We start from the raw sequence: 12500 nt of genomic DNA, 5'->3' as shown, positions 1-12500 counted from the left end.
CTCATTTCATCAAACTTTTTATGAAGCATACTTTTCCTCCTTGCCAGTTATAAACTACACTCTGTTTATTTATATCCTTCATCATCTGAATATTTTAAAAGGGTCAAACAGAGCCAGAGTGCTCTTTTTGCTGCAGGTAAAGCTCAGCTCCTTTATTTACTTACTCAACAATTTATTTATTTATTTGTTTGGCTAAACCTTTTGTGAGATGGGGGGGAAGGCCCCCAGAGATCATGACCTAAAGCAGTTGAGCTTGCACATGAGTGACCACATGAAGTTAAGTGCCTGCTTGACTGGCATTGCGTGACTATTTTTTCATTCACTTGTAATTTGCCGTTCACTTTTTGGGGTCATAGACTTTTTTTGCTTCAATTCTCTCCACTTATTTTATTCTATTTATTTATATAGTGCCCCAGTAAAGAATCCGTACTTGATAAATAGATGCCTTTAAAGAAACTTTAACATCCATGGAAACTTTCCACAGCATAAAAGTTTAATTATGGTGGAAAAAAGAATTTTGATTATTAAAATGCTCTTCACAAAATGGTTCTTTAGTGGAACTGTTCACTGAAAGGTTCTTTGCGGAACCTAAAATGGTTCTTCTGTGGCATCAATTTGGAAACCTTCTTTTTGAACCTTTATTTTTGTCATTCTTCTCATCTTTATTTGGCGTATTTCATTTTAACTGCTCTTAACCTCGATCTCCACTCCCTTTCTTCTTATTTCACGATCCTCTGTTGATTTGGTTTCTCAATCCCATTAAGGTTTTCAATTGGATTGCAGCACAGCCCCTCATAGCCGACTGGCTGAGCCTCTAAAGCCAGCTTTGTTTTAAGCGCTCTGCTGCGGGAACTCAATACACACAACACGCTTACAGAGCAGCGAGATAGAAACACAACAGAAAGGATGTATTCCAGTTGTCGATTATGTGAAGATCGCCTGAGGAAACACTCTGTATAGGCAGATGGAAATGCACAGTCTGTGTCCTGCTGCCGTTTGCCATCATTTCATAATCTTCTCATCCCTAATGCAAATTCCACAATAATTGAAGAGCATAAAGGTTTTTTTTTGCCATTCTCATTTTTGGACTTGTTTTCGTCCTTTGACTGTCCAACCATAGCTGGTATCTGTGCTGGAGCAGATGGGGAGGAATAAGAGTATTTGGGTATTAGGGTTAAATGATCTCCCTCTCCACCAGCCATCCACAGCCTCTACAGAAACTACCTCTATTGTCTTTAATATTATTGTCTGTCTGAACTATTTCACTGTAGAAATGATTTGCAAATGGCAAAAAGAAAACAATTAAGACTATATAACCACTTCTGTTTTTCAGATTCATAGGATTCAGTTAATGTCCCTCGATCAGTCCACTATAAGACAATTACTACAGCGCCATCTGCTGTTTATAGAGAAAATAAGTAGTTATGAATTTATTTTTATTCATTTTTATTCTTATCTATTTAACTAAAGATTAATTAACTTAATTCATATACAGATTAATCGATTTATTAATTATTTGTTAATTGATTTAAAAAAGATGCCTGAAAGAAAACATATTCTATGTCAGGACAGAGGCCAAAGTAACAAACCGGATGAGATTTTTTATTAGAAATATTTAGCAAATAATTCTGTGATTTGAAAATAGAGAAAAGTTGTGTAGGGTTTCTAATTATAATGGATAAAATCTCAATATTTTCTTTAGAGCACTATATGTATTGGCAGTCATACATTTGTATTTTGGGACTGATGTCTGAGCAGTATTTTACCAGATACTATATTTACAAAAGAGTGGATAACAACCAAACAATTTTCACAATTAAATATAATTTTTAGCAGTACATTAGGAGTTCATTAAAACTATACTGTTAAAAGTACATTTCCAGAACAATTTCCAATCCTACTTTCTGATATTTTTGGCTTAACTCTTATGTTTCCTCATACAAAACAAGCATCTGCAGAAAATATGGCTCATTTAAAAATTAGTTTAAGCCTGCAGCAACATTACATAATCATCAGGCTGCATCCTGTTTCAGTCGAGCTGGTAGTTCATCTAGGCTCTGTAGTCTATGCTGTGGGGGAACATCAAGATGCCCATTAAAGTTTTGTCTGTCAAGCAGGTAACCTTGAATACCCAATGAGCGTGAGGTCAGGTAGTCATTCACATAATGGTCCCCAACATAAACTACACTGGAGGCTGGAACACCACACCGCACGAGCGCCTGGGTAAAAATGCCAGGTTTTGGTTTAGCAACCCCAGCTTCTTCTGAGGTCAAGAGAAATGAGAAGTGAGTGAGAAGGCCACATCCCCGAAGGATCCCTTCCAAACGCTTGTCAAAGTTGGAAACAATGCCTTGCTTGAGTCCCAAAGCGGTGCAGAACATCAGAGTTCTATTAGAATCAGGAAACTCCTGATGGTGATACAATAAAATTAGTTTCAGTTACTTGTGCATAACCGTATGTACTTGCCTACGTTCAAGTTATTTCAGCTTTTCATTTTAGAGGATAATCAGTAACTGGCAATGGAGATTTGTAATGAACGAGCGCCCCCTACAGGAGGATCTGTTAGTTAGTAATAATAACAGCCGAAAATGCTGAGTTTGACGAATATCTTTATAATTTTAAGGGCTAAATACCTGAAAAGTAAAATACCCCTTACCTCCCAGTTTTCTGGTCCACTAAAGTTATGATAGAGTTTGTTGGCTAGACTATCCAGTAAAGCAGGGTCATCTACCCCACACTGGGCAAAAGTGTCCCTCACTAGTCCAGTCCACCACTCCTGGCTGTTCATGCCCTGAGCTCTGCCATAGTTGGGAAATAGGCAAGATAGCTGCCTGTAGGCCTGTCTGAAAGCAGTTTCTACCTGTGCAGCGGGCAGCTTTAGTCCTGCTCGCTCTGCTTCGCTGCAGTACTGCTCTCCAACCGAGCGACGGACCTTTAACACTGTGTCCTTTACATCCCATAATACCCAACGCACCGGCCCCCGCATCACCAATGCTACTAAAAACCTACAAGCCTTATGCTCTGATAATACAAAATGCACACATAACCTACAAATGGCAACGTAGTGTTAGAAAGCGAGGTAAGAGGGGGTAAACGTTCTGGTTACTGGATGATTACTAGTTGTTTTCCTCTAGGGGCGCCTGTCGGCTCAAAAAGCAGAATCCCACATTCGACCGCGTTTAAATAAATGAATTGTTGAAGTAAGTTAATATTTTTAAATAGATTTGATGATTGAAAAGATTCTGAAATAAATGTCAAATTCGCGCCAGCAAAGCCTCATCCAGAATACAAGAACGGTTGATCCATCCTGAGCAGCGATGAGAAAAGCAACTAGTAGCACGTGAGGATTTGCTGCTTCAGCAGGGTCTTGAGCAATCATTTACAGCCGAGCAAACATATTTTGAAAATGCAATAACCGTTGTATTGAAAACGTATTTTCAAGAGATAAAATTGTTATAAGCAAGACTAATCATGCATGACTAATTAGAGACAATTTATGGACAAGTCGTTTTGACAACAAAACCCATTTATTTCTAGTAGCCCTTCTACCAACTATTTCTACCAGACCGCCATGTTGAAATCGAAAGCGAGGCTCCACGATATCAGAATCAGAAAGAGCTTTATTGCCAAGTATGCTTGCGCATACAAGGAATTTGTTTTAGTGACATAAGCTTCCAGTACACAGAGACAACAACACACAGACAAAAAAAAAAAAAAAAATTACAGGAGATTTACAAATTGGCAAACAAATAAGTGTATAAACATTTGTGCTATAAATGATAATGGAATAGGATTGAGTGAGATGCAGGAATGTTCTAGGATGGAGGGGTAACAAATAAATATAAGGATATTGCACATTTTTGCATAAGCATAAGTTTAAGTGGGAAACATTTAACTGTTCATGAGGTAGATTGCCTGGGGTAAGAAACTATTCTTGTGCCTTGCTGTTCTTGTATTTGCGGCTCTGAGGCGCCGGCCAGATGGCAAAAGTTCAAAGATGGGGTGACTTGGATGTGAGGGATCCAGAGTGATTTTCTGAGTCCTTTTCCTCACTCTGGATGTGTACAGTTCTTGGAGGGTGGGCAGGGGAGCACCAATAATCCTTTCAGCAGTCCGAACAGTTCTCTGTAGTCTTCTGATATCTGATTTTGTAGTTGAGCCAAACCAGACAGACATATGTCTGTCATACATATGTAGCTGAACCAAACCAGACATATGTCATATCACCCAGGCCTAACATAGTAGTAATGCTTAAAACACATTTGATAAGCTAGCTGATAAAACACAACAACCGATTATCTATCAAAACTGATTGACTAACACTTTTTAGTGTTTTTATTCTTTCATGTTAACTGAAGGCAAATCTGAATGATGCACTATTATAACTTGAATGGACAAGTAGTCCTACAGTTGACCAGGACATCCTCATCTAATCTTATTCCTGACAAGTCACTCACCCAATGCTGGATGGAGCTGTACAGCTGCAGCTCACGTGATGAATGTTGGGAGGAGGGGTGTGCATGAACTAGTTGAAGAAACTTCTTATTAAAATAGGGGTCCTTTGTCAGTAGAGCACAGTCTATTAAAATTGTGGTTGTGGTTCACTCTGGACGAGTGAACCACATAGTGAAAATGATAAGACACTGACAAAAATGTAGTACAAGTTAATGTGTCTAATGGCACTGTCAATGTGTATGTTCAAAGAAGGCAGTCTCTGTCTGTGGGATTTCAATTAATCGGTCATACAGAGCCCCAAAACCACTGTTAGACCTGTTTTAAGACACAAGATAAGAGAAAATCATCATATTGCAGATTTCATTCAAGATGAACTTATATTTCCATTAGCTTTTTATCTTAAGTCTGAGACTAGAGCACAGTATTGTAAACACTGTAAAATGATACTACAAGAATTATGTAACTGTAAGAAATGACATCAAGCAATGTTATATTATATTATTTAGAGTATTTGTAATGTGACAAAACATTACAATAGCATCACATGATTCATTCAGAAAAGTCAAATCACACACACACACACACACACACACACACACACACACACACACACACACACACACACACACACACACACACACACACACACACACACACACACACACACACACACACACACACACACACACACACACACACACACACACACACACACACACACACACACACACACACGTTTGTTTTTGTGAAAAGTGGGGACATCCCATAGACGTAATGGTTTTTAGACGGTACAAACGGTATATTCTATGGCCCTTCACCAACCCTACACCTAACCCTAACCCTCACAGGAAACTTTGTGCATTTTTACTTTCTCAAAAAAAAAAAAAAAAAAAAACTCATTCTGTATGATTTATAAGCGTTTTGAAAAATGGGGTCATGGGTTATGTCCTCATAAGTCACCCTCTCCTTGTAATACCTGTGTCATACCCATGTCATTATACAGAGTTGTGTCCTGATATGTCACAAAAACAAGAGCGAGCGAACACACACACACACACACACACACACACACTATTAAGTGACATGGAATCTGACTTACAGAAGCCAATAGCAGATGCCATGCACAGCTTTCACTTCTTATTGCATAATTCTATAAAAATATTTGTTGAAATATTAATAGATTGCACAAGCCAATGTTATATTGCTGCTGCTGCTTGCACGAAGTACCAAAATCGTATAGCTAAAAAAGTTAACATGTACACAACCTAAATATTATCAATGATGACACTGAGAACATAACTAAAATGCAGTATTAAATATGCAAAATGATGATTGCATAACAAATTTCTATGTTAGAGTCAACGAATAAATACTTCCCAAGAATCAAATCATCCTAAATGAGGCAGTTGGTTCATTCAACAATGTTTTGTTAACCCCTCACTCATTGTCACAGGTGTCTCTCTGTCCACAACCGTCTCAGAAGGAGAGCTTGAGGGTTTCTCTTGGTGTATTTGCTCAGACTGTCCAGTTTGACTTCTGATTTGCTCTTGTACCTCTGTGCTTGAGTTCACTTGGCCAGCAGTCTGCCTGTACATTCCAGATTTCCTGATTTTGTGGGTAGACTTGTGAAAGTGAGCAATGGCTTGTATAATGCTGTCAGAAGTCCAGTGTTGTCAGGTGAGTGTGTTCTCTACTTTGAATGGACCGTCTCGTGTACGAAGCACTCCAGAACAGACTGCAGAAGTCCGCAGCTCTAGTCCTACCTCATGAATCAATTTACACAGATAATTCTGAGTCTCATTCACACACCGGACCTCTGGTTTAAAGTGAGGAAAATAAATTTAAAAGAACAGTAGTTAGTGGCCTTAAAAGTCAAACATGTATATGTATGTAACATAGAATTCAGTGTACTTACCCAATGTGAAATATGGTGGATAGAAATGTATGCATCGCAGACCCATCAGAATCAGTGGGCTTTTACCATGAGGATACAATAAACCCCTCACTGCAAGCTCATAATACTCACAAAACTGCAAGAGACATAATAACGTACTCAGAGACATGCATGCATTAACCAAATGTTTTCACGTAGTCTGACTATATGAAATGTAATATGTAGAATAATATTTTTATAGCGACTTTCTGGTTGGCTCCCTGTATCATTGCAAGAACTCTTTCTAGCTTATTCTGGGTAACAAGGTCTAGACAATAAAGACACAAAGTGTATTACAGTATGTTAGTCTGTATTCTATACATAACAAATATGATAGTTACCATACTGTAATGTACAAAATACTGTATGTGTTTTTTTTTCTATAACTCGGCCTGTGTCAATGAAATTATCAATTGCATTTCCAAACTCCCTCTCAATTGTGTAGTAAACAAACACAACAACTGTCTGCATAAAATTGCCTACTACACATCTGCTCAGAGTTCTGATTTGTTCATTTCTTACTATGGCTTCAGAATCAAATAGTGGAAAATAAATAGGCAGGCAAATATATATAGATATAATAGTAGTTTAATGTGAGGTGAATTATTACATAATATAACATAAAATATAACAAACTTTTACCCTGGTTACATGTGATTTGCACAGATGCTCTAGCACTCCATTTCCTTTCCCAACACCTAAAACTGAGATGGAGACGTGAGAGGATTGAGCACAGAGTGCATCCCACAATAAATCACTTTAAAACTCAAGAGCTGAAATTTTCAGTTTACCTAACACACATATATATATATATATATATATATATATATATATATATATATAGTAGTTATGCAAGCATAACTAAGATTATTTGCATAATTTCATGACAAATTAGTATTACAGATGCATCATCGCCCTCTACTGGACGAGATCCTTCAATACCAAGCAGTCAAGTAAACGCTTTTTTTAGTCTACCGCAAACCCAATTCCTACTATGCATCATATTGTTGTCTGTCTCCCTATTATAAATGTCTTAATAAACGGGATTCAGCAGCTATTGACAAACGGGAAAGTGTCACAATGTTTAAAATGAGAAAACTTTTGTTACAAACATACAGGAACTGTTACTTTGGTGAAAAAACGACAACACAAACATTACAATTGTTTTAGCAATGGATTTTATGATAGTAATGTGACATTTTGTGTTATTAGTTAGATATATTTGATCTCTTGTAAAATTACAGAAATATCAACATTTCAAAACATTGTTAATCAATAGGCAATATTTTAACATACCTAAATTGTGCTAACATTATTAAGTTTATTTTTTTTAACTATGAGACATTGAAGTACAAAAATGTGTTTTTCCAGCAGTTTTGCATGTTTTTTCGCCACCTAATTCAAATTCAAAATCCTCTTGAATTAAAATAATTTTGTGAATTCTATCAAAAGTAAAATGCTAATATAATATAAAATCCAGTCTTATATTTCCTGGAGGTTTATGTTTTTAATTGATAAATAAATAAATAAATATGTAAGGCATCTGGATTTGATGTATTGTTTAAAAATGTTTGAATTGTTTACCGCAGACAAAATGCAGTTGCAGTAAAACTGTTTAAGAAGGTAAAGCAAAGTAAATGTTGAACAAATAAAGTAAGCCTGATCTTGACTGTGTCAGGAACGTGGTCTATTTAAAAAGTCTTCTCCATTATTAAAAACAAAAGCTATGGGAGTAAAATTAAGATTTGACTTCCACTTTTGCTATAATTGTTTATTGTATAACACATAGTTGACCTGTCAAAAAGAACCCTTTACATGCAAAAATATCATTATAAAATAATTCATGGTTTACAGTTTCAAGTCTCTTGCACATTGAATATTCTGACAGTGATATGAGATTGCTGATAAAGAAGTGTAATGGGTTAACAAGCATAAATCTTTGTTTGGAATAACCCGATAAAACAACAGGTGTTTATTACATGTACAGGTACATGTCTAACCCTAACCCAAAAATATTAGAAAAGCAGAACATATATACAAAATTTGTATATAACACTACTGAATACTACTGAATATTGCTTATTAGCATGCATATTACTAGCATCTTTTGGGTGTTTATTAGTACTTATAAAACACATTTTAATTATTTATTCTGCAAATTCTAGACTCCTTAACCCTACCTAATATATTACCAACAACTACCTAACTTACGATAGATAAGAAGTAATTTGGAGTTAATTGAGGGGAAACGCCATTCCCTAATCCATAGGGTTACTAAAAGAATAATAGTTTTTCCTTGTCATTTAAAGTATCTAGTCTACATAACCAGTTAAAAGGTAACTTTTGCCAAAAATTCCTCAAAATTCCAGACTGCATGAGATTCAGTGAAGGATCCATTTGATATTCATCAAATATCATATTTAAAAAATACAGTCATACAGGATGGACCGTAATTGATAGCAGAATTCTTATTTGAAGTTCAACTATCATTTTAACAACCTTTGTTTTGACAGTTCGCAAAACAAGAAGTTAATGACTAAGTTGAAAAGGACGGGTTTGAAAATATTATATTATATTTCTGACAAATAACAATAACCGTAACTTCGTTAAAAATACTTGTTTTCATAATGTAACTGAGTTGCAATGTATGCTAAATCATTTTGCTCTAGCTTCAATGAGTGATCCACATGTGTTTACTCAACTCTTTCATAGGACTTCAACATGTTAACATGACATACTCTATTCTTGCGTCTGCGATCAGTGGTACCCACAACGTAATCCGTTTCACTCAGTTTCTGTTCAATGACATACGGCCCTGAAAACTTAGCCTGTAGAGCTGAGCCAGGAACAGGAAGTAACACAAGAACAGAGTCACCCGGTTGAAAACTGCGACGTACTGTTCTTTTGTCAAAGTGGACCTTCATTTTTGACTGTGTCGTAGAAAGATGAGCTCTTGCCAGTTCGCAGGCTTTATGCAGACGTTCCCGGAAAGAACTTACATAATCTAGAACAGAAATAGGTGCACTATCCTTACCCATCAACTGCTCATTTAACAACTTCAAGGGGCCACAAACAGTATGAGCAAACACAAGCTCAGCAGGGCTAAATCCTAGTGACTCCTGAACAGACTCTCTCACTGCAAACATGAGCAATGGCAAGGCATCCACCCAGTCCTTTCCAGTCTCAATACAAGATGTGCGGAGCAAAGTTTTTAGGGTTTGATGAAAACGTTCCACCGCTCCCTGTGACTCTGGGTGATACGCACTAGACATGTGATGTTTTATTCCCAACTCTTTCAACATTTGTCCAAACACTTTTGAGGTGAAGTTGGAACCTTGGTCAGTTTGAATAACTCTGGGCAAGCCAAATGTTGTGCAAAACCTTACGACCTCTTTCAGAACTACTTGTGCTTTCAATGTACGCAATGGTATGGCTTCAGGGTAACGGGTAGCAGTACACATTATTGTCAAAATATACTGGTGACCATGTTTCGACTTTGGAAGAGGCCCTACACAATCAATTACCAGCCTCTCAAAAGGTTCTCCAATGACAGGAATTGGCTGAAGAGGAGCTTTAGGAATGGTTTGATTGGGTTTACCAGCACGCTGACAGATGTCACATGAGCGGCAGTAACGAGAGACAGCAGACTTGATTCCAGGCCAGTAGAAATGTTTAACAATCCTCTGAAATGTTTTTGTGACACCAAGGTGTCCAGCAAGAACATTTGCGTGTGCGAGTTGCAAAACATGAGAACGGTAGCTGGAGGGCAAAACAATCTGATATACTGTTTGCCAGTCACCTCCGTCTGAAAACTTGGGCTGCCACTTGCGCATCAGAATCCCATCGTCCCAAAAGTACGCTACCTTTGCCAACAAAAGATTGCGACCATCCACTGCAGCACTTATGCAGTTTACAAGTGTAGGGTCTAATTTCTGGGCAGCAGCCAAATGTTCCCTACCCACTATGGAATGAAGTTCGACTGGAAGCTGGGTGTCAGGCTCAGAGACCATCTCATCCTCAACAGATAACCTGCACTCTACCAGTTTAGGTTGCTCCCTCAGGAAAGAATCCGAGAGATCAACGACATCTTGAAAGCTTCTTGACTGAGAACGTGTTACAGCACATGCTGGAAAAGTTAGAGGATGTGATGCAGAGAGATCATGGGAATCACAGACTATTGGCTTGCTTACAACTATTGGACTGGGAAAAACGTTACCACCGGCAAGGTCATTACCCAGTATGAGACCGACATTATCTACAGGCAACCGTTTACACACACCCAATTGAACCAAGCCTGTAACAAGGTCAGATTTCAAGTTAACATTGTGTAATGGAATGCTAATGCAGCCCATCTCGATACCACGCACAAGGACATTTGCACCAGTATATGACACATCAGAGAACGGCAAAACATCCTCAAGCACAAAGGATTGAGCCGAACCAGTATCTCTCAGAACCTGCACACACTTCTCTGCAAAGTCACCAGCTAGCGACACAGAAGCATTCAAAAGAAAGGGACCATAGGATGATGTGTCAGCAGCAAACAAATCAGGAACAGATTGTACAAATGCCACACCTTTAGGCTTTATATTTGTGGCTTTCTGCTTCCATGCCTTACAATCCCCAATCATATGACCAGGATCAAGACAGTAAAAGCAAACCCTCCTATCTGTGCTCTTTGAGAACGACTTCCCTCCACCACTAGTCTTGCTGGCATTCACTCTGAGTGCATCTTGAACTCTGGACTCTGTGGCCATGGATGTTTTAGACTGATGTGTTGAGGAAAAGAGAGTTCGGTGAGTAAGTGCGAATTCGTCGGCAAGCACGGCTGCATCAGAAAGTTTTGCCACTTTTTGTTCGTTTAAATGAACAACAATGCCTTCCGGCACACAAGTTTTAAAATCCTCAAGTAAGATCAATTCTTGCAATTCTTCAAACGTGGTAACCTTACTAGCAAGACACCACTTTTCAAAAAACACCTTTTTCTCTCTTGCAAATTCCACATAAGTGTGTTTGGCTTGCTTTGAACACGACCTGAACTTTTGCCGATACGCCTCCGGCACCAACTCGTATGCCCTCAACACAGCGGTTTTCACAGTATCATAGTCTAAGGACTCCTCAATTGGCAAAGCAGCACATACCTCTTGTGCTTTGCCAACGAGGTTACTCTGCAACAGTAAAGCCCACGTCTTTCGGCCAATTCAACTTTGCAGCTACCCGCTCAAAAGCAACAAAATAAGAGTCTACCTCTGATTCACGAAAAAGGTGGCACTAATTTGATGTATTTGCCAACATCAAATTCAGGTTTAGACACAATGCCATCACTAGAGGAAGGCGGCCTAGAACGAGGTATAGGAATCGGGCGATTACGCAGAGTTTCCACTGCTAACTCAAGCTTACGCAACTTAATGTCACGATCTGCTTGTATTTCAAGAGCTCTCAGCCGAAGCACCTGTGTATCATGCTCCTGCTTTCTTAATGCCAGATCAAGCGCTTTTAATTTCAGGGCTAACTGAGGATCTTCAGAAGCTGCGTTTTTACAACTAGCTACAGAGCTTGAGTCATCTTTTGATTCAATGCCAGCCTCATCCCCCTGCTCTAGTGTTTCTTCTGGGAAAACACCTGCCTCTACTAACTTGCTATACAGCTCCTCTTTTATTGTTTGTTTACGTGCAGCTTTAGATACTGTAATATTATAAAAGTCAGCTATCAAAAGCAGATCTTTTTTTCGACAAGAGTTGTATTCCACCAAAGAAGGAGACAGGGTGAACTTTATCAAATCAAAATCCATGTTTCCAATAAAATATAAGACCTCCTCACCCACCAAAGTTTAAAGCAGCCAAACAAACTTACATCCAACCACAAGAAAACTGCAACTCAAATTTGCATTAAAAAGTTAAAAAAAAAAGTTAAAAAGGAACGGACAAGCCCCCAATTGTTACGTGCCTCCCTGGTCTAGGGTCAGGGATGGCAGAAACAAGGAAATTTCTAAACAAGGTAGAAGACAACTTTTCTACTGACCACCTGGAGACCTTCTCTCCTGTCCCAGCATGCCACAGAAAACCACACAGACTTGTCACGGTCTAGAATTTTGGTTTATTTTACAAACTCA

The 12500-nt window shown here is 38.3% G+C and overlaps 1 protein-coding gene and 1 pseudogene across 1 annotated transcript; both read right to left on the bottom strand.

Moving 5' to 3' along the window:
- Positions 1-1804: 1804 nt before the first annotated feature.
- Positions 1805-3101, bottom strand: hdhd3 (haloacid dehalogenase-like hydrolase domain containing 3). Its single transcript, XM_059559369.1, has 2 exons — positions 2657-3101; positions 1805-2408 (listed from the first exon to the last, which is right to left on the bottom strand). Exons 1-2 carry the CDS (start codon positions 2984-2986, stop codon positions 2013-2015), a joined length of 726 nt encoding a protein of 241 aa, XP_059415352.1. The 5' UTR covers positions 2987-3101; the 3' UTR covers positions 1805-2012.
- Positions 3102-5870: 2769 nt separating this feature from the next.
- Positions 5871-9312, bottom strand: LOC132152276 (pseudouridylate synthase TRUB2, mitochondrial-like; annotated as a pseudogene).
- Positions 9313-12500: the final 3188 nt, after the last annotated feature.

Source organism: Carassius carassius, chromosome 10, assembly GCF_963082965.1.
Source record: "Carassius carassius chromosome 10, fCarCar2.1, whole genome shotgun sequence".
Taxonomy (NCBI): Eukaryota; Metazoa; Chordata; class Actinopteri; order Cypriniformes; family Cyprinidae; genus Carassius; species Carassius carassius.
Note: the sequence above shows the minus strand (reverse complement) of the source record. Positions and strands in the feature narration are given on the sequence as shown.